At 40.8% G+C, this 26024-nt stretch overlaps 1 protein-coding gene across 2 annotated transcripts in view; it reads left to right on the top strand.

Annotated features, from left to right (window-relative positions):
* LOC127679244 (phospholipid-transporting ATPase ABCA3-like) overlaps positions 1-26024 on the top strand; it is a 163179-nt gene that overhangs the window by 72815 nt on the left and 64340 nt on the right. Inside the window, exons 12-15 of one of the 2 annotated variants that reach the window (XM_052174947.1) lie at positions 16802-16930; positions 18288-18443; positions 19030-19240; positions 21033-21183. In XM_052174947.1, coding sequence (XP_052030907.1) covers positions 16802-16930; positions 18288-18443; positions 19030-19240; positions 21033-21183 — 647 coding nt within the window. Of the gene's footprint in view, positions 1-16775; positions 16931-18287; positions 18444-19029; positions 19241-21032; positions 21184-26024 lie in introns of both variants that reach the window. The other variant, XM_052174953.1, reaches the window with a different exon arrangement.

Below are 26024 nucleotides of genomic sequence, written 5' to 3'. Positions count from 1 at the left end.
AGTCTCCTTGGTTTGGAGTTTTCCTTCTAGTACTTTCTGTAGGGTTGGATTTGAGGGTAAATATTTAAATTTGACTTTATCATGAAGTACCTTGTTTTATCTATGGTGATTTAAGTTTTGCTGGGTATAGTAATCTTGGCTGACATCTTTGGTCTTATAATCTATAGAGCATCTGTCCAGGCCCTTCTGGATTTTAGACTTTCCATTGAAAGGATGGGTGTAATTCAAGTAGTTTTGCCTTTATATGTTACTTGGCCTTTTTCCCTTGAAGCATCTAACATTCTTTGTTTTGTATGTTTAGTATTTTGATTGTTATGTGACATTGGGACTTCCTTGTCTGGCCCAATCTTTTTGGTATTCTATAAGTTTCTTGTACCATTATAGCTGTGACTTTCTTTAGGGTAGGAAATTTTTCTTCTAGATTTTGTCAAATATATTTTTTCTAGTTTTTTGAAGTGCGATTCTTTTCCTTCTTCTATTCCTATTATTCTTTGATTTGGTCTTAGTGTCCCAGATTTCCTGGATGTTTTGTATTAGGGATTTTTTAGATTTAACATTTTCTTTGATGAATCTATTTCTCTATTGTATCTTCAACTCCTGAGAATTCTTTATTCCATCTCTTGTATTCTATTTGTATTACTTGTGCCTGTAGTTCCTGTTCACTTACCTAGATTTACTTTTTCCATAATTCCCTCCTCTATTATTTTCCTTATTGCTTCTATTTTTATTTTCATGTCTTGAACAGTTTTCTTTGCCTGCGTGTTTGTTTGTTTGTTTTTCTTCGCTTTCTTTTAGAGAATTTTTTCCTCCAATTTTTTTTGTCTTTTCCTTGATTTCTTTAAGAGATTTTTAATTTCTTCTTTAAGGACCTCTATCATCTTCATAAAGTTGGTTTTAAGGTCATTTCTTGTGCTTCAGCTGCATTGGAAAGTTCAGGTCTTGCTGTCATAGTATACTTGGCTCTGGTGGTTCCATATCGCACTGGCTGTTGGATTGGGATCTTACACTGGTGTTGAGGCATCCGGGCTTAGAGCGATTATAGGTTTAGTCGCTAATTTTTTAGTTTGTCTTAGTTGAATAGATGTTTCTGTTTCTTCTTTGGACTTCTGGTCTTTGTGGTCAGAATTTCTGGCACTTGGTTTGAGATCTGAGCCAATAAGGAGTCTCTGATCAGGTTGGGGGCTGGACTTCTCACAAAAAGGTTGGCCTTTGGTGCAGCAGGGAATGTCTAGTTTTCCAACTGGTGTGACTTGCACCTGAGCATCAGAAATCTGGAGGAATTGGAGGCTAGCCTAGGATCTGGGAGGTAGGCTGTGGAGTGTGTTTTTAGGAGCCCAGCCTAGGTAATGGGGTAGTTCAGTTGGCAGGCAGGTCATTCATCTCTTCTTATGACTAGTTTGGCTTGCAACTGTACCAATATTGTTATTCTTAACTAAAAATATATAAAATGAAAACGTTTTGGGTAATGATATGAGAAAGAATCTAGCAAGAGCAAAATTATAAAATTCTCTTTGTGTTGCTTGTATCAATACTAAACTTGTTAAATTACTTTTGTTGTTATTGTTCTTTGGTTGGTTTTTTTTTTTTATTAGTTTTTTATTGGTTATTTTTTCTTTACATTTCAAATATTATCCCCTTTGTCAGTTTTCTCTCCCCAAACCCCCATCCCACTCCCCTGCCCCCTGCCTCCATAAGAGTTTCCCTTACTCACCCACCCACTCCTGCCCCAGCATGCTAGCCTTCTCCTACACTGGGGCATCAAGCCTTCACAGAATCAAGGGCCTCTCATCCCTTTGATGGCAGAAAAGGCTATCCTCTGCTACATAAGGGTCCCTCTTTGGTTGGTGGTTTAGTCCCTAGGAGCTCTGAGGGATCTGGTTGATTGATATTGTTGTTCTTCCTATGGGGTTGCAAATTCCTTCAGCTCCTTCAGTCATTCCCCTAACTCCTCCGTTTGGGGTCCCTCTACTCAGCCAATGGTTGGCTTAAGCATCCACATCTATATCAGTAATACTCTGACAGAGCCTCTCAGGAGACATCCATATCAGGCTCCTCCCAGGAAGCACTTCTTGGCGACAACAATAGTGTCTGAGTTTGGTGTTAGGAAAAAAAAAATGTTGGTATTAAAGTATATAATATTTCTCTTTTAACTCAACTTTTTTAGAAGATTATTTCATGTGAAATTTATTTATATACTCTTTATACTTGCTGTTTTCAATAGCTATTTAATTTCTTCAGTGTTTATAAAGTAGTGTTATGATCCATTCATTAATAGTAGTAATCTTTCATTTTTAGAATGTGTCTAAATTAGTCATTTTCTCTGTGTTGAATATTTGTCTTCAGTTAAATAAGATGGGCTTCTTATAGGCATCTTTAAATACAGTAGGCTATGTTGGCATGTGTTGTAAAGATTTGTTTTTATTTATGTATAGGTATGTATTTTGTGCAAGTATGAGCCTACCCATGTGATAGTCGGGAAATGAACTGGGTTTCTTGTGTTCTTAACTGCTGAGTCATTTCTCAGCAGTTAAGAATACAAGAGTATGTTTTAAATTAACTTTTAAAGAATACATTTTGAGAGTATATTTTTATACAAGAATAAGTGGCCAAGGAGTTTTAACAGCTTTATATTTAGCTGATAATATCCACACATTATCAAATATTTCACCATAAAAATCTGAATTTTATGTTCCACCAGTAGAACATATATATTCTGTATTTAAAATATTTAAATTCTTGAGGGTAAATGTTATATTTTTCTAGTCTTTGGTTTTTATAGTACCTACTTAATACCTAGTCTAAGCCCCTCAAGGTACAAGTGGCCAGGCCCCGCCACCCTTAGACTGTCCAACCCTTAAGGTGCAGGTGGCCAAGCACTCTCATACAGAAAAAAGCCCAAGATCAGGCCGTAGAATCTGGCCAGTCCCTGAGCTTGCCCTAAGATCAGGCCACCCTGAAAAGCTCCACCTCCAAAGAAACTTGCCTCCTCTTAGTTCTCTGCTGCTTCTTGCCTGAGCAGAGGCAGCTACCATCTTAGGTCATTTCTAATAAATCTCTTGTGTGGAATTTGTTGTACAGTGTGACTTTATAGTATTTCTTTCCTAACTGCCAGGTACCTGTCTCTTCAGAACCATAACACTTCCAGCAGGGAAACCTTTCCCCCAGGAGCTGTAACACTTACATTAGTTTCATGGCTCAGATAGGCCCACCTGGTGCCTGCCCTCCCTGTGGAGGGTCTGAACTATAGTAAGACCCTATCCCTCACCTCCATTCCACCCATGACAGACTCACCTTCTGAATTGCCAGTTGTTCAACACCCCTTCTACCTTTGATCAGTGTAAATTATTCTCTGAGTCCATAGAAGTGATCACTGAGTCACCAGACACCTCTCTAGTATTCCTGGAGGTAAGGTATTCCCAGCCACAGTCTTCAGTCCTAGCCCTCTTCACCTGACCCCAACACATATACACACCCTTGGAACTTTAATCCTGAAGTTTCCTTAGGCCCAACCTGACAATTGCACTTCTTCCTGCCCTCTTTTCTCACCTTCCCCTCAGAGCTGCCCATAATCCCACAGCTCTTCTAGGTCTGCATGGTTTGCCAACATCTTCTCATCCCTTTGTTGTAGAATGGACCTTATCCCCAGTTCAGTTTTTCACTGCCTCTAGTCAAGCCTTCTGGCCTCATCTAAAGTCCTGGTAACAGGTACTGAGTCTCCTTGCCAGGCTATTAACCTCATTGAGTAGAGAGACAACCCACTGTACAGCTTGGTCCTCATTTGGTTTTCCCTGGATCCTGGGGATTCCTTCAACTACAGGCTGCAATCACCTTTTTTCCTCTCCCCTCAACCTCACCCATGGTAACAGTGTCTTCTGAACCCTCTCAGTCCCCCCTTCAATGCCTTTTTAAAAACCTCCAGGAAAGGCTCAGTGCAGCAGTATAGGGCAATACCAGAACAGGAAAGTGGGAAGGGGTAGATGGGGAAAAAGGGGGAGGGAAGAGGGCTTATGGGACTTTCGGGGAGTGGGGAGCCAGAAAAGGGGAAATCATTTGAAATGTAACTAAAAAATATATCGAATAAAAAAGATAAAAATGAAAATAAAAATTAAAGCCTCCAGGGCTGGAGAGATGGCTCATCCAATAAAGGCTACGCTCACAACCAAAAATATAAAAAATCCTCCATCCTCCCCACCTGACCCGAAGGGCCCTAAACTTGTTCACCTATCCAATCAAATCTAACCTCAGTACCCCTTAGATAATCAATCCAAATGGCCACCTAATGCCCAACGGTGTCTAATATTATTTGGAACCTGTAGGAATACTATAAGCGATAGGGGAAATGGAAAAAGATTCCCCATTTCTTTTTTCCACTCCAAGCCCTGTTTGTTTTTGTCTGGTCTTCTCCAAACCATGTACATGTCTGTCTTTTAAATTACTAATGATGGATCTGTAAGTCTGTTGCAAAGTGGGAGCCAGGAGTCTGACCTCGAAGGAGGTGTAAAAGGGAAAGGCGTAGGCCGGCTACAGCACGCACACACTGCACACACTGCACACACTCCTTGCTGTCTGGTGCATCTCTCAACTCTCTCCTGCAGTGTCCTCTGTTTACCTCCAGGGCTCTGACAGTGTTTCTCTGAGCCTGCATTATTCTCAACTTACTGGATTGAGTTTTACAGAGATTCAAGTGTCTTTTAGGAGAAAGTGTCATTAGACTATCATTTTGTGCTGTGCTATTTCAATTAAAAGCTGGCTCTAGAGTTGGGATATGAGTTCTCCTCTACACCCAAACGTGCTTGTTTAAAGAGTTCCTCCAAAATCTCTGACCCATATCAGGTGAGCAAGCATATTAGTTATGATTAAAAATCTGTAAAATCTGTAGCAACTCCTAACACTGGTGTTGATAGTTGCAAACCTATAAATAAAAAATCTACAAATCTCAACAGAAACATGTGGCTTGCTGTTGACGTCATTGAGATGGAGGCAGCCACATAACTGGAAAGGATGGATTTTGTCATTGGCTTATTTCCCATCTTGGTGAAAGTGATCACGTGGTATAAGTCAACCAAGGAAAAAACACAATTTCTCCTAGCTATGAACTTCCAAACACTGAACCCTCCACTATTTTAGACCACTCTTAACAAGCCTTCGTCTTGTCAGCCTCAATCAGTCCCTCTCTCCCTCTCTGGCTAATTCAGTCTCCCTTTCTCCCTCCTTAGTGATAGACTACCCAAATCAACTCTCACTGGCACCCATATTCAGACCACTGCCAACTCCTAGTCCTCCTCCTACTCTATCCCACTCTGCCACCTCCCTGTACCCAGCCTAGATCAGCCAAATTCTCCCTTTGAAGGAGGTTGCCAGGGTAGATGACTTGTTCTAGTACATATTCCCTCTTCATTAAGCAACTGTCTCAAATAAAAAAAGAGTTTGGGTTGTACACTGCTAATTCTTCCACCTTTTTTTTTTTTTTTTTTTTTTTTGCCACTTTCCTAGTTAGTGTTACTGTTCTTTTTTTTTTTTTTTATTCGATATAATTTATTTACATTTCAAATGATTTCCCCTTTTCTAGCCCCCCCCCCACTCCCTGAAAGTCCCGTAAGCCCCCTTCTCTTCCCCTGTCCTCCCTCCCACCCCTTCCCAGTTCCCCGTTCTGGTTTTGCCAAATACTGTTTCACTGAGTCTTTCCAGAACCAGGGACCACTCCTGCTTTCTTCTTGTATCTCATTTGATGTGTGGATTATGTTTTGGGTATTCCAGTTTTCTAGGTTAATAACCACTTATTAGTGAGTGCATACCATGATTCACCTTTTGAGTCTGGGTTACCTCACTTAGTATGATGTTCTCTAGCTCCATCCATTTGCCTAAGAATTTCATGAATTCATTGTTTCTAATGGCTGAATAGTACTCCATTGTGTAGATATACCACATTTTTTGTATCCACTCTTCTGTTGAGGGATACCTGGGTTCTTTCCAGCATCTGGCAATTATAAATAGGGCTGCTATGAACATAGTAGAGCATGTATCCTTATTACATGGTGGGGAATCCTCTGGGTATATGCCCAGGAGTGGTATAGCAGGATCTTCTGGAAGTGAGGTGCCCAGTTTTCGGAGGAACCGCCAGACTGCTTTCCAGAGTGGTTGTACCAATTTGCAACTCCACCAGCAGTGGAGGAGTGTTCCTCTTTCTCCGCACCCTCTCCAACACCTGCTGTCTCCTGAATTTTTAATCTTAGCCATTCTGACTGGTGTAAGATGAAATCTTAGGGTTGTTTTGATTTGCATTTCCCTAATGACTAATGAAGTTGAGCATTTTCTAAGATGCTTCTCCGCCATCCGAAGTTCTTTAGGTGAGAATTCTTTGTTTAACTCTGTACCCCATTTTTTAATAGGGTTGTTCGGTTTTCTGGAGTCTAACTTCTTGAGTTCTTTATATATATTGGATATTAGCCCTCTATCTGATGTAGGATTGGTGAAGATCTTTTCCCAATTTGTTGGTTGCCGATCTGTCCTCTTGATGGTGTCCTTTGCCTTACAGAAACTCTGTAACCTTATGAGGTCCCATTTGTCAATTCTTGCTCTTAGAGCATACGCTATTGGTGTTCTGTTCAGAAACTTTCTCCCTGTACCGATGTCCTCAAGGGTCTTCCCCAGTTTCTTTTCTATTAGCTTCAGAGTGTCTGGCTTTATGTGGAGGTCCTTGATCCATTTGGATTTGAGCTTAGTACAAGGAGACAAGGATGGATCAATTCGCATTCTTCTGCATGCTGACCTCCAGTTGAACCAGCACCATTTGTTGAAAAGGCTATCTTTTTTCCATTGGATGTTTTCAGCCTCTTTGTCGAGGATCAAGTGGCCATAGGTGTGTGGGTTCATTTCTGGATCTTCAATCCTGTTCCATTGATCCTCCTGCCTGTCACTGTACCAATACCATGCAGTTTTTAACACTATTGCTCTGTAGTATTTCTTGAGGTCAGGGATACTGATTCCCCCAGATTTTCTTTTGTTGCTGAGAATAGTTTTAGCTATCCTGGGTTTTTTGTTGTTCCAGATGAATTTGATAATTGCTCTTTCTAACTCTGTGAAGAATTGAGTTGGGATTTTGATGGGTATTGCATTGAATCTGTATAGTGCTTTAGGCAAAATGGCCATTTTAACTATATTGATTCTACCGATCCATGAGCATGGGAGGTTTTCCCATTTTTTGAGGTCTTCTTCCATTTCCTTCTTCAGAGTCTTGAAGTTCTTGTCATACAGATCTTTCGCATGTTTGGTAAGAGTCACCCCAAGATACTTTATACTGTTTGTGGCTATTGTGAAGGGGGTCATTTCCCTAATTTCTTTCTCAGCCTGCTTATCCTTTGAGTATAGGAAGGCCACTGATTTGCTTGAGTTGATTTTGTAACCTGCCACTTTGCTGAAGTTGTTTATCAGCTGTAGGAGCTCTCTAGTGGAGTTCTTTGGGTCACTTAGGTAGACGATCATGTCGTCTGCAAATAATGATAGTTTGACTTCCTCCTTTCCAATTTGTATCCCTTTGACCTCCTTATGTTGTCGAATTGCCCGAGCTAGTACCTCAAGTACAATATTGAAAAGATAAGGAGAAAGGGGGCAGCCTTGTCTGGTCCCTGATTTCAGTGGGATTGCTTCAAGTTTCTCTCCGTTTAGTTTGATGCTGGCTACCGGTTTGCTGTATATTGCTTTTACTATGTTTAGGTATGGGCCTTGAATTCCTGTTCTCTCCAAGACTTTAAGCATGAAAGGATGCTGAATTTTGTCAAATGCTTTTTCAGCATCCAATGAAATGACCATGTGGTTTTGTTCTTTGAGTTTGTTTATGTAGTGGATTGTATTGATGGATTTCCGTATATTGAACCAACCCTGCATTCCCGGGATAAAGCCTACTTGATCATGGTGGATGATCGTTTTGATGTGTTCTTGGATTCGGTTGGCAAGAATTTTATTGAGTATTTTTGCATCGATGTTCATAAGGGAAATTGGTCTGAAGTTCTCTTTCTTTGTTGGATCTTTGTGTGGCTTTGGTATCAGCGTAATTGTGGCTTCGTAGAAGGAATTGGGTAGTGTTCCTTCTGTTTCTATTTTGTGGAATAGTTTGAAGAGTATTGGTGTTAACTCTTCTTTGAAGGTCTGGTAGAATTCTGCACTGAAACCATCTGGTCCTGTGCTTTTTTTGGTTGGAAGACTTTCTATGACTCCTTCTATTTCTTTAGGCTTTATGGGACTGTTTAGATGGTCTAGTTGGTCCTGATTTAATTTTGGTATTTGGTATCTGTCAAGGAAATTGTCCATTTCCTCCAGATTCTCCAGTTGTGTTGAGTACAGGCTCTTGTAGTAGGATCTGATGATTTTTTGGATTTCCTCAGTTTCCGTTGTTATGTCTCCCTTTTCATTTCTAAGTTTGTTAATTTGGATACTTTCTCTGTGCCCTTTGGTCAGTCTGGCTAAGGGTTTATCTATCTTGTTGATTTTCTCAAAGAACCAGCTCCTGGTTTTGTTGATTTTTTGTATGGTTCTCTTTGTTTCTACTTGATTGATTTCGGCCCTGAGTTTGATGATTTCCTGCCTTCTACTCCTCCTGGGTGAAATAGCTTCTTTTTGTTCTAGGGCTTTCAGGTGTGTCATTAAGTTGGTAATGTATGCTCTCTCCATTTTCTTTTTGGAGGCACTCAGGGCTATGAGTTTTCCTCTTAGCACTGCTTTCATTGTGTCCCATAGATTTGGGTATGTTGTGTTTTCATTTTCATTGTGTTCTAAAAAGTCTTTAATTTCTTTCTTTATTTCTTCCTTGACCAAGGTGTCATTGAGTAGAGTATTGTTCAGTTTCCACGTGTATGTGGGTTTTCTGTTGTTTCTGTTGCTATTGAAGACCACTTTTATTCCATAGTGATCAGATAGGAGGCATGGGATTAGTTCTATCTTCTTATATTTGTTGAGGTCTGTCTTGTGACCAATTATATGGTCGATTTTGGAGAAGGTACCATGAGGTGCTGAAAAAAAAGTATATTCTTTTGTTTTAGGATAGAATGTTCTATATATATCAGTTAAATCTAATTGGTCCAAAGCTTCAATTAGTTTCATTGTGTCCTTGTTTAGTTTCTGTTTTCCTGATCGGTCCATTGAGGAAAGTGCAGTGTTGAAGTCACCCACAATTATTGTGTTAGGTGCAATGTGTGCTTTGAGTTTTAATAAAGTTTCTTTTATGAAAGAGGGTGCCCTTGCATTTGGAGCATAGATGTTCAGGATTGAGAGTTCTTCTTGTTGTATTTTTCCTTTGACCAGCAAGAAGTGTCCCTCAGAGTCTCTTTTGATGACTTTGGGTTGAAAGTCAATTTTATCTGATATTAAAATGGCTACTCCAGCTTGTTTCCTGAGACCATTTGCTTGTAAAATTGTCTTCCAGCCTTTTACTCTAAGGTAGTGTTTGTCTTTGACCCTGAGGTGTGTTTCCTGTAAGCAGCAAAATGTAGGGTCCTGTTTACGTATCCAGTCAGTTAGTCTGTGTCTTTTTATTGGGGCATTGAGTCCATTGATGTTAAGAGATATTAAGGAATAGTGATTGTTACTTCCTATCATTTTTGACGTTATTTTTTAAATTTGATTGCTTAACTTCTTTTGGGTTTGATGAAAGGTTACTATCTTGCTTTTTTCAGGGTGAAGTTTCCCTCCTTGTATTGGTGTTGTCCTCCTATTATCCTTTTTAGGGCTGGGTTTGTGGATAGATATTGGGTGAACTTGGTTTTGTCGTGAAATATCTTAGTTTCTCCATCTATGGTGATTGAGAGTTTTGCTGGATATAGTAGTTTTGGTTGGCATTTGTGTTCTCTTAGAGTCTGCATGAGATCTGCCCAGGACCTTCTAGCCTTCATAGTCTCAGGTGAAAAGTCTGCTGTGATTCTGATAGGTCTTCCTTTATATGTTACTTGGCCTTTTTCTCTTACTGCCTTTAATATTCTTTCTTTGTTTAGAACATTTGGTGTTTTGATTATTATGTGACGGGAAGTATTTCTGTTCTGGTCCAGTCTGTTTGGAGTTCTGTAGGCTTCTTGTATATTCATGGGCATCTCTCTCTTTAGGTTAGGGAAGTTTTCTTCCATAATTTTATTGAAGATATTTGCTGGCCCTTTAAGTTGTAAATCTTCACTCTCATCTATGCCTATAATCCTTAGGTTTGGTCTTCTCATTGTGTCCTGGATTTCCTGGATATTTTGGGTTACAAGCTTTTTGCATTTTGCATTTTCTTTAACTGTTGAGTCCATGGTTTCTATGGAATCTTCAGCATCTGAGATTCTTTCTTCTATTTCTTGTATTCTGTTGTTGATATTTGCATCTCTGTCCCCTGATTTCTTCCCAAGGCTTTCTATCTCCAAAGTTGTCTCCTTTTGAGTTTTCTTAGTTGTTTCTACTTCTGTTTTTAGATCCTGGATGGTTTTGCTTAGCTCCTTCACTTGCTTGTTTGTGCTTTCCTGTAATTCTTTAAGAGATTTTTGTGTTTTTTCTTTCATGACCTCAGCCTGTTGACCAAAGTTCTCCTGTATTTCTTTAAGAGATTTTTGTGTTTCGTCTTTCATGACCTCAGCCTGTTGACGAAAGTTCTCCTGTATTTCTTTAAGTGTTTTTTGCATTTCCTCCTTGTTGGCTTTTGTATTCTCCTGGATTTCTTTCAATGATTTTTGTGTTTCCCTTGCAAGGGCTTCTAACTTTTGATCCATTTTCTCCTGAATGTCCTTCATGTGTTCCTGTACCAGCATCATGACCAGTGATTTTAAATCCAAATCTTGTTTTACTGGTGTGATGGGGTATCCAGGACTTGCTGGTAGAGGAGAATTTGGTTCAGATGTTGCCATATTGCCTTGATTTCTGTTAGTGGCGTTCCTGCGTTTGCCTTTTGCCATCTAGCTCTCACTGGTGTTACTTGGTCTTGTCAGTGCTGGACTCACCAGTGCAAGCTGCCCCTTCCCCGTTGGCCTCTGGTGCACAGCTTACACTCTGCACTGCCTGTAGACAGGGTGCTGTTGTCCAGGCTGTTCAGATCCCGAAGCAGGCACCTGAAGGCTCCCGCTGGGGCCCTCAGGATTTATTGGAGCACACCGACTTCTCCCAGCTGGCCGCCCGGAAGCCCCCACTAGCCTCTTGAGGGACCTGGAGATGTGGCGGCCACCCAGGCTGATCTGAAGCGGAGAGAGTTGAGCTGGGGGCTTCTGCCTGAGGCCTTGCCCCAGATTGTGTCTGTGGACCAGGTGGAACCCGTGTGCACCCCCAGGGAGCTCCGAAGGTGAATGTTGCTGTGACCTCCCCTGTGCTCCGCTCACTCCGCTGGGCAGCCAATTTCCCCAACTGGGCTGGCGCACACTAGGTTAGCCTTGTCGCCCGGGCCCTGAGTCCAGGCAAACGCCTGGGAGGCCAAGGTCCGAGCAAAGTTCCCCTGGGGCTATGTCTGTTATTTGGGTCCGCCAGGTGACCCGGATGGCGGGCATGCGCGTCCGCGCTCCCCGAAAGCACCGGGAGAGTCTGTTGTGCTAATAACCTCCTGGGCGGGTTGACACACAGATGGCCCACCAAGCCGCCCAGTTCTTGGGGTCAGTCCTGTGCCTTTTGGGGCCTAGACCCCCGTTTTGTTAGCCTCAGGCTACGCTTGTTAGCAGTCTCTGCCCTCCCGAGCACTCTGGCTCCTGTAGGCAAAATGGCGGCGCGTGCGCCGGCCGGGGCAAAAAAAAAACTCCTGGCTGGGTTGGCGCCCCGATGGCCACTCGAACAGCCCAGGGCCTGGGTGCAGGCCAACGCCCGTCTGGCTCAGACCCCTGCGGTGTTGGGCCTAGGATTATGTTTGTGTACCTCAGTCTGACCGATCTCTGGAGCCCGGGATCAAGATGGAGGTGAGTCTCTCCTGACTGGCGGGAAGCCGAGTTCTGAAGTCTCTTCCACCTTTTAAAAAGAATTCCAGTATATTACAATCTTACAACCCTACCTTCCATGATGTTTATAAGATTCTCAGCAATGATCTTCTCCCCAAGAAGCATGGGAAAATCTGGAACCAGTCTAGAGCATATGCTGATGAAATCCACCAAACTAATGCCACCCAACCAGTCCCAGCCAGATTCCCAAATAGAACTATAATACCCATTTTAGCAAGAGATCAATTTATACCTTGCCTCCAGGCTGGTCTCCGTAAGGCTGCCCTAAAACTAGTAAATTATGAAAAAAATCTAAGAGGTCATATAGGATAAACTAAGTCTCAATGGATGGACCACCTTACAAAGGTTCTTCTACAATATAACAGTCAGGTTCCCAAGACTCCCGCTGAAAAACAACCAACTCCTTATAACCTACTTCTTTTCCTAAGGTGTACCATAGAAGAGATGAAAAAAGCCCCCCAACAAAAATATTAGATGCTGGCTAAGGCTAGCCATAATTGTTGCCCAGGCTCCCAAAGCCCAAGAACCTCCATATACCTGTTTCAAATGAAGTCAGGAGGGTTACTGGGCCCAGGTTTATTCAAACACTTGCAAACCATTCCAGCCTTGCCCATGGTGCCATCAAGAGGGACACTGGGCAGTTGACTGTCTTCATCTCCTTGTCATGATGACAATAAGCCCTGGTCACCATCCAGCTGACCTCTCAGATCTGGCCATGAACAACTATGGGGGCCCAGGCTCTCATGACCCAACCACTGCCATCTCCAACAGGAAGCCTTGGGTAGTCATCACAGTATCAGGGCCATCCATATTCATTCTGGATACTAGGGCCACTTTTTTGGTCCTGATGGAGTTGTGGGGACCCACATCTCCTTCTCATTCCTCTGTTGACAGAAGTAGGGGGCAACCTCACTAAATCCCACTGCTTAGTTGTAATTATTTTTTTAAAGATTCATTATTATATATAAGTACACTGTATCTTCTTATATTATATATAAGTACTTATATATAAGTACACTGGAGCTATCTTCGGACATACCAGAAGAAGGTGTCAGATCCCATTACAGATGGTTGTGAGCCACCATATGGTTGCTGGGATTTGAACTCAAGACCTTCAGAAGAACAGTCAGTGCTCTTAACCGCTGATCCATCTCACCAGACCCACTTAGTTGTAATTATAGGGATATCCCTCTTACCTACTCCTTCCTAGTGGTGCCAGCCTGGCCTGTCCCCTTGCTAGGAAAGGGCCTCCTAAAGTAGGAGCCTTTATTTCTTTTCTCCCCCACATCTGTTTAACCCCAGACTCTCAAGCCATTCGCATCCTTCTTCTCCTGCAAACCACACAATCTGATACACCTTCGTCCATAGCTGCTTCCTAGGTAGATCCTCCAGGATGGGATACCCAAAACCTCTATATAGCCAAACATTGATCCCTCCTTGACATCGAATTGCAAAACCCTACCAATACATCACCCAAGCTCAATACCCACTATCTCCAAAGCCTCAGGGAACTTAAGCCTCTTATCACTGACAACTTAAGAAAAAGCCTTCTGCACACTACATCTTCTCTTTTAAATACTCTCATACTCATAGTTTTAAAAACCCAATGGAGCCTACTGCTTGGTTCAGGATCTCCAACTTATCAACTTGTCAGTGTTCCCCTTTGCCACATAGTACCCAACCCCCATACTTTCCTCTCCACCATCCCCTCAGAGACTTCTCATTTTTCTGTCTTAGATCTCAAGGGTGCCTTCTTTACTATTTCCCTCCACCCCCACTCAAAAAATATCTTTGTCTTTACTTGGACCAACCAAGCCACCCATCCTTCTACCCAACTCTCATGGACCGCCCTACCCCAGAGGTTCTAGGACAGCTGCATCAATTGGCCAGGCTTGGCCTCTAACTTACTCTTTGTCTCTCCCTAAATCTAAACTTAAACAATACTTACATTATCTTCTATTTTGTAGTTCATTGCTACAAGTTTACCAAATTGACACCTCTAACTTATTAAATTTTCTATCTGGTTGGGGATATAAGGTCTCATCCTCTAAGATCCAGGTATCCAACCCTTATATTGCTTATCTGGAACTAGATATTATTCCAAGGCTATTAACCTTGATAGAAAACACTCAATTCCTTCATTCATAGTACCTGATACCAAGAACAAAATTCTATCCTTCTTAGGAATGGCTGATTTCTCGAATTCTTGTATCCCCTCCTTCTCTCTTTCTGCCCACCTCTTATATGAGGTGGACCTTGGCCCTTCGCATGAACCCCTCCTCGTGCCTATTGCCAAGCCCTTTCATATGCCTCAGTAGGCTCTTGTCCAGACCCTAGCACTACATCTTCCAGACTTAACTCACCTCTTTTCTATGTCACAGAAAAGGAGGGTGTGCCCTCAGACCCTGGGTCACCAAGACTTTCCTTTGCACTCATTATATACTTATAAAAAAATTAGACCATACTAATCCAAAGATGAGCAGATTGCTTTCATGATTTGGCTATGGCCAAACTCTTATACACACACACAAAAAAAGATTAACCTTCAGGTCACCCACTGCTGTCTTCTCTTTACTCCAAGTATTCCATCTCCTCGCATACAAGGGTCTACAAACACTACCCCTTTCCCAAGTTCTCTCTCTTCAGGTAGCATTGGTAGGTGATACCATGCAGCTGACTCAAACTGACTCAAGTTGCTGATTTGACCCTTTTAAGGTGTGTATTGATCATTTGTTTCTGCTGACTTCTGCCACCCATTGTATTTGGTTCAAACTTTTAAAGTCTGCCTCTTCAGCCACTCTTCCCTTCCACCTGCTGTAACAATCTATCTCTCCTTGCCTAGCTGATATGTGCCTTCTCTTTGGCTCCTGGAGCCTGCTGTGCAACTCTCTAGTTATTAATACATTTACTCCTCTTTCTTGTAAAAGTGCTACCAGACCAACCCCAAACACTTTCTCTGTTAGAGCTTCTGCTCAGTTCCATAGCTTTCTTAAGCTCTTCTGGGCCTCTGCAGCCTTGGCACTCATGTCTCTCAGCTTGATCCTAGATGTCTCACAGCTTCTCTGTGCCCTCCTGGGTTTCTCTCTTGTCTCTCTGATCCCACTTGAAGCTTATAGAAACCCCCTTCTGCAAAATTTTGAGATCCTTCCTTTCTTTCTCCATGGACTCATATTTTATTAAAGCCTCGTTCTATTGCTACAAACAACTCGGACTCAGTACAACTAAATGGCTAAAATTGGCATGCTCAATTTTCAATAATGGCAACTTCTGGCAATGCACAAGCAAACCAAATGATTACTTCCCTAGCTCTTTACCATTAGTTTTCATCTAAGTTCATCCAAGACCTCCAATGGGTGGATCAGACTGTCCTTATCCTACAGAGCCATATAGACCTACTGGCCACCATAGGTCTGCAAAATTGGCAAGGATTAGATTAACTAACAGCAGAGAAAAGTAGTTTTTGTCTCTTCCTTAGGGAGGAATGATGCTGCTGTGCTAACCAATTGAGTGTAAAAGACAAGATCCAACAACTCCATATGGATCTCCAAAAATATACAAAACAGCTCAATGTCTCTGGCCAGTGGATCATTGACAGACCAATATGAAATTGGATACTACCCTTCTTAACCCCCCTTATCCTTCTTTTCTTAACCCTACTAGTCACACCCTGCCTATAAACTTCTTTTCTAGATTCCTTCTACAAAAGATCCAAAAGACTTCTAACTAGACTTTCAGTCAGTTGTTATGACAGGATTACTGGCCTCTATCTATGGAACCGGAGACCTGCAACTCCTGCTTATACCCTGAGAGTGAAAGTCAATCTTGCACAAAGGACTTTAACAACCCCATTTAGCAGAAATTAGTAAAATGATGTCACCCCCATTTCCTAGGCCCTGATTGTTTATCAGTAGTAAACAGAAAGGGGGAAATGTAAACCCTAGGAGCATGAGTGGCCAGACCCTGCCCCTAGACTACTGTAATGGCCAGGCCCAACACTTCAAGATATAGGTAACCAAGCTCAACCCTATAGAAAAAAAAACACCCAAGATCAGTCCACAGAATCCCATCAATCTCAAACTACCCTGGAAAGTTCTGACCCTCAAAGAAACTCTATATAAAGGCTGTCTTCTGTTTAGTTCTATACTGCTTCATGCCCTGAATATAGGCAGCCACTCTCTTTGGTCTTTCTCAGTAAATATCTGGAATGAGGTTTGTTGTGCTGTGTAACTTTGTGCTGTGTGCTGGAATTCCTTAAGCTGCAGCACTTCTGTCATGGAAACCTTTCCCTTCAGAGTTCTAACATGTACCCTGGGGAAACTTTCCTCAGTGCTGTAACACTTACACCTAGTATTAACATAATCTACACATCAAATGAGGTACAAGAAGAAAGGAAGAGTGGCCCCTTGTTCTGGAAAGACTCAATGAAGTAGTATTCAGCAAAACCAGAACGGGGAAGTGGGAAGGGGTGAGTGGGAGGACAGGGGGAGAGAAGGGGGCTTACGGGACTTTCTGGGAGTGGGGGGGCTAGGAAAGGGGAAATCATTTGAAATGTAAATAAAAAATATATCGAATAAACCCAGAAAAAAATAAAAAATGCAGTAACTATCTGATTACAATGATATATTAGACTATAGCAACTAACCTGAATGTTTTAATAATAAATTTCATAAATCAAAAAAAGGCTAATTCTATCACCCTAAAGGCAATTTCTGCATGTTTTTCTTTATTTCTCTGTAGACAACAGTACCAATTCTCTTAATACTCAGAATCTAATAGGAGTTTGCAAGTGTATTGTTTATATTACATGAAAACTTGCCTTATTCCATGTCTTCTATGTAATTCTAGGTCGTTTTGCTGCTACCAGAGGAGAGGCCTATATTAATGGATATAATATTTCAGATAACATGATTGAAATTAGAAAAGACTTGGGCTTCTGCCCTCAATATGACCTATTGTTTGATGATTTGACACTCTCAGAACACCTTTTTTTCTACTGTATGGTGAGTCTTATAAAATTACTTAGTAAAATTGACTTTCTTCTTTGATATGCAGATCTATTAATTTTAACTTTTTAAATTAAATTTATTTTACTATTATGAAAAAAACTTTAAATATCACTTTATTGTTCTGCAGTACGTGATCCAAGAGCTCCTGACAGTTTGTTTACCAAAGGTCTAGGTCTGCCAAGCTCCTGTTTCAGCAAGAGTTTTGTTTTGTTTTGTTTTGTTTTGTTGTATTTGTTTTAATGACTACAATTATGTCAATATTTAGAACTCTTTTACTATTGTGTTAGCCTCTACCATGTACATCGTATCTGTTGGTCCATCTTACACTGGGAAGTAGTTCAATCATGGTTTTTAGTGTTTGCTATTCATCTGTTAGGATTAGATCTATATATGCAAATGTTATAATGAATTCGCAACTTTCTGACCATCCTGTACAACATCATTCTCCAGCTTCTCTTCTCTCTCTCTCTGTACTTCCTGCTTTCCCAGATTGTTTTGTCATTTCTTCAGCCAGAAATTATCATCTTCCATAGCTGTGCTACATCCAACCTGCAAAAAGACAAAGAGTAGGCTGTGAGCCTTCTCTATGGAGCCACAGAGCTATAGGAAAGTTTTCTCCTCCCTCAGAGCTTGGCTCCTGCAGGCTTCTCATTTATCCCTTCCACTGTCCCCACCAGGAGAACTCCATGGCTGGTGTTTCAAACGCAGAAATACACTTGGTCCTCTGCTGTCTGGTTTCCTTTTCCATTCAAATCAAACTGAAAAGTGTCTCTTTACTCTCAGTCTGGACTAGAGAGCTCATTGCATGCTTTGGTTTGCTTGGAGTTCATGCTAAAGAGTACGCAGGAAAATGGTTACTGCATCATTGTCTCAGTAGTACTCTAGATTTCGGGCTTCTCAAGACAGCTGCCAACTTTACTTTTCACAGTTATCTGTGATTAACATGGTCAGTAGGCTATAAATAAGTATATATATTTTCACAGCATATGGAGCTCATCACAGACATATACGTGTGTGTGTGTGTGTGTGTGTGTGTGTGTGTGAGTGTGTGTGTGTGTTTCCATGTCTTTGTTAATGGGCTACAGATATCTTTATCCAGGGACCTTCACATACTCTGCCACCAAATTACATTTCTAGTCTCTGAAAATTTTTGTTTTAGGAACTTCCCTTAGATATGAGGGAAGATGTGCAAGATAGAAGACACTTTTAATTGATATAAATAAAATAGATGTGAAACTATTTCTAGGGATGCATCTGCAATACACTTGTATCTGTATAATGTCTAATGATCCTTGATTCTTTTTGACAATAAAATTGGATGCATAATATGAATTCTGGCTTTCCTTTCCAGGTAAAAGGAATACCTCAAAACATAAACTGTGTGGAACTTAACCATATGCTGTCTGCTTTTAACCTGCAAGAAAACTACCATACATTATCAGGCTCAGTGAGTGGAGGAGTGAGGCGCAAACTCTCCATCGTTTTAGCACTTATGGGGGGCTCCAAGGTATTCAAAAGACAAAGAAAGGGGAACATGTGAGCACAGAGTGGGAGGTGAAGCCAGGACTCTGTAGGAGTTTCTGCAGCCGTCTGGAAAGCTCGGCTCTCTAAAACCTGCAAGCTAATATGAATATGAGTGCAAGAGTATAGGGGAATTCCAGAACAGGGAAGTGGGAAGGGGTAGATGGAAGAATAGGGGGACGGAAGAGGGTTTATGGGACTTGCGGGGAGTGGGGACCCAGAAAACGGGAAATCATTTGCAATGTAAATAAAAATAAATGAATAAATAAAGAAAGAAAGAAAGAAAGAACTTTCTCTTGTTGGAGTGAAAGAACAGAAGGAGAAGTTATTAAAATAAATATGTGAAGCATAAAAAAAAAGAAAGGAAACGTGACAGTGTAGAAAGAAGGGAGTTGTCTGCATTTTTATCACAGCTGGTATAAAATGGTGTTTGGGATTATTACTATTTTCTCGGGTTCACATCTATACTTTAATTGTCATTCTGTGCCTTAGCTCCAGTGTTCTCCCTTCAAATAGTAAAGTAGCCCAATATTAATTATCAGTGATCACAGAATTGTTCTTCTGGTTTTTAGGTAGTGATACTTGATGAACCATCATCTGGCCTGGACCCAGTGTCAAGAAGGGCCACCTGGGATATCCTTCAGAATTATAAACACAATCGGACCATTTTACTAACTACCCACTACATGGATGAAGCTGACATCCTGGGTGACCGCATTGCCATCATGGTCAGGGGGACCTTGCACTGCTGTGGCTCTTCAGTATTCCTGAAACAAATATATGGTCTCACTCTATTTGATCTTCCTTAGGATACCAATACCTTAATAATACTCTTCTAACATTATCTTCATTATATTTTTATTATAGACCCAAAACTTAATGACAAAACTTATATACCCAAAACTTCCTCTATTCTGCAATTTCAGTCTCATGTTTTTAAAAAATTTCTCATTCTTTGAGATTTTCATATGCATTTTGATCATGTTTTTTTGTAATTTTACACAAAGTTGCTGACCCATTTTGTACTTGCTATCCATCTTTGTCTCTGTAATGTATCCCTATATCCAGATGGTTATTTGGCTGATTGAAATGACTAACTGATTCATTCATTCAATCAGTCAGTCATCCATTAAAAGGAGGAATGAGATATCCCTTATTTTAATTTCTATGTTTCCAACTGGTATCAAATCCCCATCATAATGACATAAGTCTGAAGTGTTGTGATTAGCAATAAAATGTAATGCAGAATAAGTTAAATACATAAGGGCTGGAGAAATGGCTCAGTGGTTTAGAACACTCATTACTCTTGCAGAGGATCTAGGTTAAATTTTCATCACCTACATGGCAGCTCATAATCACCTATAATTCCAGATCCAAGGAATCCATTTTCTCTTGTACCTCCAGAGAAACTAGACATGCATGTGATTCATAGACATATATGCAGGCCAAATACTCACACACATAAAATAAGATTATATGAGTGAAATAAAGCAATTTGATAATTACATATATCTATAATATGTGACTAAATTGGTATCTTAAACAGTGAATTACTGTGGGTTAAAATTATAGCAGTAATTTTCACTAGAGGCTATAAATGTAAGCCATGGTAGTAAGATTCTAAAAGTAGAGTATATAGGTGTATGTAGAAATAATTAAATGTTAACATAAATTTATTCAGGATTTGAGTCCACTCAATTCAATTACTGATCTCCTATGACTGGTTACCATGCTGTGTTCTTTATATATTAGATTCAAAGAAATAACCCCACTTTATAGAACATAATCCCTTGAGAATTTCACATATTGTATTTTGATCATATTCTCATATATATTATTAGATTATTATATTTTGTGTGTAAGGATGTATTTGCCTGCATGTGTGTATGCACACCACATGCCTGACTGGTACCAATGGAGGTCAGCGCATTGAGCTTCCTGGAGCTCACTATTGGTGCTTGGCAAGCATTATATGGGTATCAAGAACCAAACCTAAATCCTCTGCAAGAGAAACAACTGCTGGGCCATGTCTCATTCTGCCTGTAACCACAGAAAGATTTTTTTTTTAACTATTATCTTATGTCAATTTAGATACCAATTTCAGTTTTCAAAGTTGATGATACTTTACAGGTCGAAACATACTGATAAAATACATTTTTATTTGTGATACTCACTTGTGTATCCTTGGGGTTTAGATTAATGTCTGATACATGATGTACAACAACAGCAAATAAATGATTATTAAGATTTCTATTTCAAAATAAGTAGCCCAGTAGCAGGGGCCTCACTTTTGTATGTCAGCTATGTTTAGTTTTATATGCTAAATCATTATGGTTCTCTAAGAATTATATTGAAATTCTAGAGGTAGCTGTTATTTATTCAGTGTCTTAGAGTGCCATTTAAAAGCTTCTATATCAGCTACCACATTTTCATTACTAAATGTCTTATAGCAAACCATATCTTTTTTCTTGTAGGAGTAGATAACTTGAACCATGAAGAGCAAAAATTGGTCTTAAGTATATTAAAAAAGAAGTAGAAAGCTTCTTCAGTTGGTCATCTAAATGGTTTGTTTCAGGTGCTGGATATCACATAGTCATGGAGAAGGAACAGTATTGTGAGGTTGATAATATCATTGCAATGATTCAGCAGCATATTCCAGGTGCTATGTTGGAAAATGATATAGGAAATGAATTATCATTTATCCTACCCAAAAAGTATGTATCAAGGTATGGATCTCAGTAATTCTAGATGGTTTGTGTGGGGGTTACCAGAAACATGTTTTTATTTCCTAGACTTAGTAACCTTAGTGATTAATGTATTGTAGTAAACTAAGTTTCTTTTTATCATTTACCAAGTTTCTTAGCTATCATTTGCAAGGTAGACTTAAGAAGCTCGTGGCTCAATGTTTCTATTACTGAACAAAGGTTTGACTCAAAACTTCAAATTCGCTCAAAGACTTTCAAGTTTTCCAACCTAGTGGCCATAGCTTTCTAATGTTAGTGATGGACAGGAATGTCATTGTTTCCAGTATACAGACAGATGCTTAGAAATGGGACCCAGAGAAATGTTAAGATGGTAAGAGTAAAATAGAGATTGAATGGAAATTTTTAGAGACACTGCAATACATGTTGACCTACCAGCCAAGTAAATTATTGAAGGGGAGACACAAAGCTATGTCATTGTAATTGTCATTCTAACTAAGAGAAATGCATAAGTGTGTCCATTACTCAGTGACTGTACCAGATTTATGTTCTTATCAAACATTACAATAGAAAATTACTAACACATAGATATCCATCTTTGATTAATATTGGCCCCCACAAGCTCATGTATTGAACAATTGTCCATGATTGATGGAATTGTTTGGAAATAGGAGGTATGGCCTTGAAGGAGGTACATCACTGGGGGGGGTGGGCTTTGAGGTTTCAAAACCCATGCCATTCCCACACATTATTCTCTCATGTTCTCTCTCTCTCTCTCTCTCTCTCTCTCTCTCTCTCTCTCTCTCTCTCTCTCTCTCTCTCTCTCTCTTTCTTTCTCTCTCTCTTTCTCCCTTCCTTCCTCCCTCCCTCCTCCTCATCCTTATGGATCAAGTGTAAGTTCTCAGCTACTACTCCAGCACCATGCTCACATGCCTGCTGCCATGCTTTCTGCTATGATGATCATAAACTAACTCTCTAAAACTATAAGCAAGTCCCCCATTAAACTCTTTCCTCTACAAGTTGTTTTGACCATAGTATGTCCTCATAGCAATAGAAAAACAGCTAATACAGACATTAGTACCAAGACATGGGTTATTTCTGTTACCACCCTCATTATGCTGGACTCTTTCAGAGGAATGTGGAAATTTTTGGTATTATGAACCAGAAAAGCAGTTATCACAGTAAGTATGGCAAAATGTGCCATCCTAGTAGGAGGCTGGAAGACAGTCTTGCTGAGAGCAATGTGTACTAGGGAAACCCAACTCAGAAGGTTTCAAAGGGGTACAATAATAGCAGCTGGGTTAGAAACATTCCTATGATATTTTTGCAAGGAATGTGGCTACTTTCTGCCCTTGTCCTGGGAGTCTTTTGAGGCTAAATTGAAGCATTTGGAGCTAATTTTATTGGCAGAGGAGATTTCAAGACTGGATAATCCTTACTCTGTTATGTAGTTATTAGTTATCATTCTTGTACAGATCTACATTGGAAAAGAGAAAGCAAGGGCAAAGATAAATACAAATGTACATTTTGAGTAGAAAAATGTTACCAGAAAATGTAATGTTGGAAGCTTGGTTTATACTAGAAGAGATGAAGTAAAAATGGACTAAATGGAGTGGTACCCTCAGGGTAAGACCACACCTACCTAATTCTATAACTTTTAAAAGGCCTAAGGAATTATGCTACTAAAAGGCAACAACAAATCAAAATTTATGCAACTGTAATTCAATGAAGGACCAACTTTTCTCCAAACAGACAGTAAAACTTGCCAGTTTGGCCATGTGGTTCTGGCTTTAAAGTAATGACAGATATCAGAATAAAGGACTCCAAAACCACTGGAGTCCTTTAGCTATGTACTTGCAGCTGCCCCCTTCCAACCCCCAACTCTATTTACTAAAGATTCTACCTCTTGTACAGACCATGGGTCCCCTTAGCACTTTCATCCCTCTTTATTTCCAGGCTATTTTTCATCCCACTGTATTCTACTTACAAGAACCACCACCACCACCACCACACAATTCCCTGGGGATTCCACCTCTTAGAATAAACAAAATCTCCATAGCTATTTCTCACAGCCCTTATCCCCCTTCTTATCTTTCCTACCCACAATCCTATCTGCACCTTACCAACTTGCAGAATGAATGCTACCAGGGGACCCCACAGTCATTCCATTTGCCTAAGATCCAGAGAAATAACAGTAAGCAGAGAACAGACTAACTATTGAACAAAGACAAGACCAGATACCACCCAGAAACACAATTCAATCACAACTCCAGATGTTTATACACCAATGCAAAACCAAAACCATAAACAGCCAGGATGATATGCCTCCATAAGAATCCAATAACCCAGCCTTCCAGTCTCCGCTTCAGGATCGGGAACAGCCTGAGCCACAGGATCCAGTCCTGAGGCCTCCGGCAGGAGCCTTCCATTCTCCCCTTCAGCATCTGGAACAGCCTGAGCCATGGCACCCTGTCTCCAGGCCCTGCAAGAGGCCAGCTGTGCATCCGGAGGCTGGCTGGGAGGAAGCAGCATGCTCTGGTGAGTCCGGCCCTGCAGAGCAGAGCATCCAGTCCTGAGGCCTCTGGCAGGAGCCTTCCAGTCTCCACTTCAGGATCTGGAACAGCCTGGGCCACAGCACCCCGACTCCAGGAAGTGCAAGAGGCCAGCTGTGCACCCGGAGGTAGGCTGGGAGGAGGAAGAGTGCTCTGATGAGTCCGGCCCTGCAGAGCAGAAGATCCAGCCCTGAAGGTCTCCGCTTCGGGATCGGGAACAGCCTGGGCTACGGCGCACCATCTCCAGGCCATGCAAGGGGTCATCTGTGCACCCGAAGGCCGGCTGGGAGGAGGCAGCGTGCTCTGGTGAGTCTGGCCCTGCAGAATGGAGGATCCAGTCCTGAGGCCTGTGGAGGGAGCTTTCCGGTCTCCACCACTGAATCTGGAACAGCCTAGGCCACAGCACCCTGTCTCCAGGCAGTGTAGGAGGTCAGCTGTGCACCTGAGACCAGCTGGGAAGTGGCACCTTGCACTGGTGAGTCCAGCATTGACAACAAGACCAACTAACAGCAGTGAGAACTAGATAGCAAAAGGCAAACATAGGAACATTACTTAAAGAAATCAAGGCAATATGGCAGCATCTGAACCCAATTCTCCATTAATAGCATGTCGTGGATACCACAACACACAAGAAAAACAAGATTTGGATTTAAAATCACTGGTCATGGTGCCGTTACAGGAACACATGAAAGACATAAATAAATCTCTTAAAGAAACTCAGGAGAAAATGGATCAAAAGTTAGAAGCCCTTACAAGGGAAACACAAAAATCATTGAAAGAAATTCAGGAGAATACAGAAGCCAATAAGGAGGAAATGCAAAAATCACTTAAAGAAATACAGGAGAACTTTGGTCACCAGGCTGAGGTCCTGAAAGAGGAAACACAAAAATCTCTTAAAAGAATTACAGGAAAACAAAAACAAGCAAGTGAAGGAGCTAAGCAAAACCTCCAGGATCTAAAATCAGAAGTAGAAACAACTAAGAAATCTCAAAGGGAGACACCTTTGGAGATAGAAAACCTTGGGAAGAAGTCAGGGGCCATAGATGCAAATATCAACAACAGAATACAAGAGATAGAAGAAAGAATCTCAGATGCTGAAGATACCATAGAAACCATGGACTCAATAGTTAAAGAAAATGCAAAGTGCAAAAAGCTTGTAACCCAAAACATCCAGGAAATCCAGGACACAATGAGAAGACCAAACCTAAGGATTATAGGCATAGATGAGAGTGAAGATTTAAAACTTAAAGGGCCATCAAATATCTTCAACAAAATTATGGAAGAAAACTTCCCTAACCTAAAGAGAGAGATGCCCATGAATATACAAGAAACCTACAGAACTCCAAACAGACTGGACCAGAACAGAAATACCTCCTGTCACATAATAATCAAAACCCCAAATGTACTAAACAAAGAAAGAATATTAAAGGCAGTAAGAGAAAAAGGCCAAGTAACATATAAAGGAAGACTTATCAGAATCACACCAGACTTCTCACCAGAGACTATGAAAGCTAGAAGATCCTGGGCAGATCTCCTGCAGACTCTTAAGACAACACAAATGCCAGCCAAAACTACTATACCCAGCAAAACTCTCAATCATCATAGATGGAGAAACTAAGATATTCCATGACAAAACCAAGTTTACCCAATATCTTTCCCCAAACACAGCCCTACAAAGGATAATAGGAGGAAAACACCAATACAAGGATGGAAACTTCACCCTGGAAAAAGCAAAATAGTAACTTTCTTTCATCAAAACTAAAAGACAATAACCAATCAAATTTTAAAAATAACATCAAAATGACAGAAAGTAATAATCACTATTCCTTAATACCTCTTAACATCAATGGGCTCAATGCCCCAATAAAAAGACATAGACTAACAGACTGGAGAGGTAAACAGGACCCTACATGTTACTGCATACAGGAAACACACCTCAGTGTCAAAGACAAACACTACCTTAGAGTAAAAGGCTGGAAGACAATTTTACAAACAAATGGTCTCAGGAAACAAGCTGGAGTAGCCATTCTAATATCAGATAAAATTAGTTTTCAACACAAAGTCATCAAAAGAGACTCTGAGGGACACTTCTTGCTGATCAAAGGAAAAATACACCAAGAAGAACTCTCAATCCTGAGCATCTAAGGTGCAAATGCAAGGGCACCCTCATTCATAAGAGAAACTTTACTAAAGCTCAAAGTACACATTGCACCTAACACAATTGTGGGTGACTTCAACACTGCACTTTCCTCAATGGACCGATCAGGAAAACAGAAACTGAACAGGGACACAGTGAAACTAACTGAAGCGTTG

This window comes from Apodemus sylvaticus, chromosome 1, assembly GCF_947179515.1.
Source record: "Apodemus sylvaticus chromosome 1, mApoSyl1.1, whole genome shotgun sequence".
Lineage (NCBI taxonomy): Eukaryota > Metazoa > Chordata > Mammalia > Rodentia > Muridae > Apodemus > Apodemus sylvaticus.
This window is presented reverse-complemented; position numbering and strand designations above follow the sequence as displayed.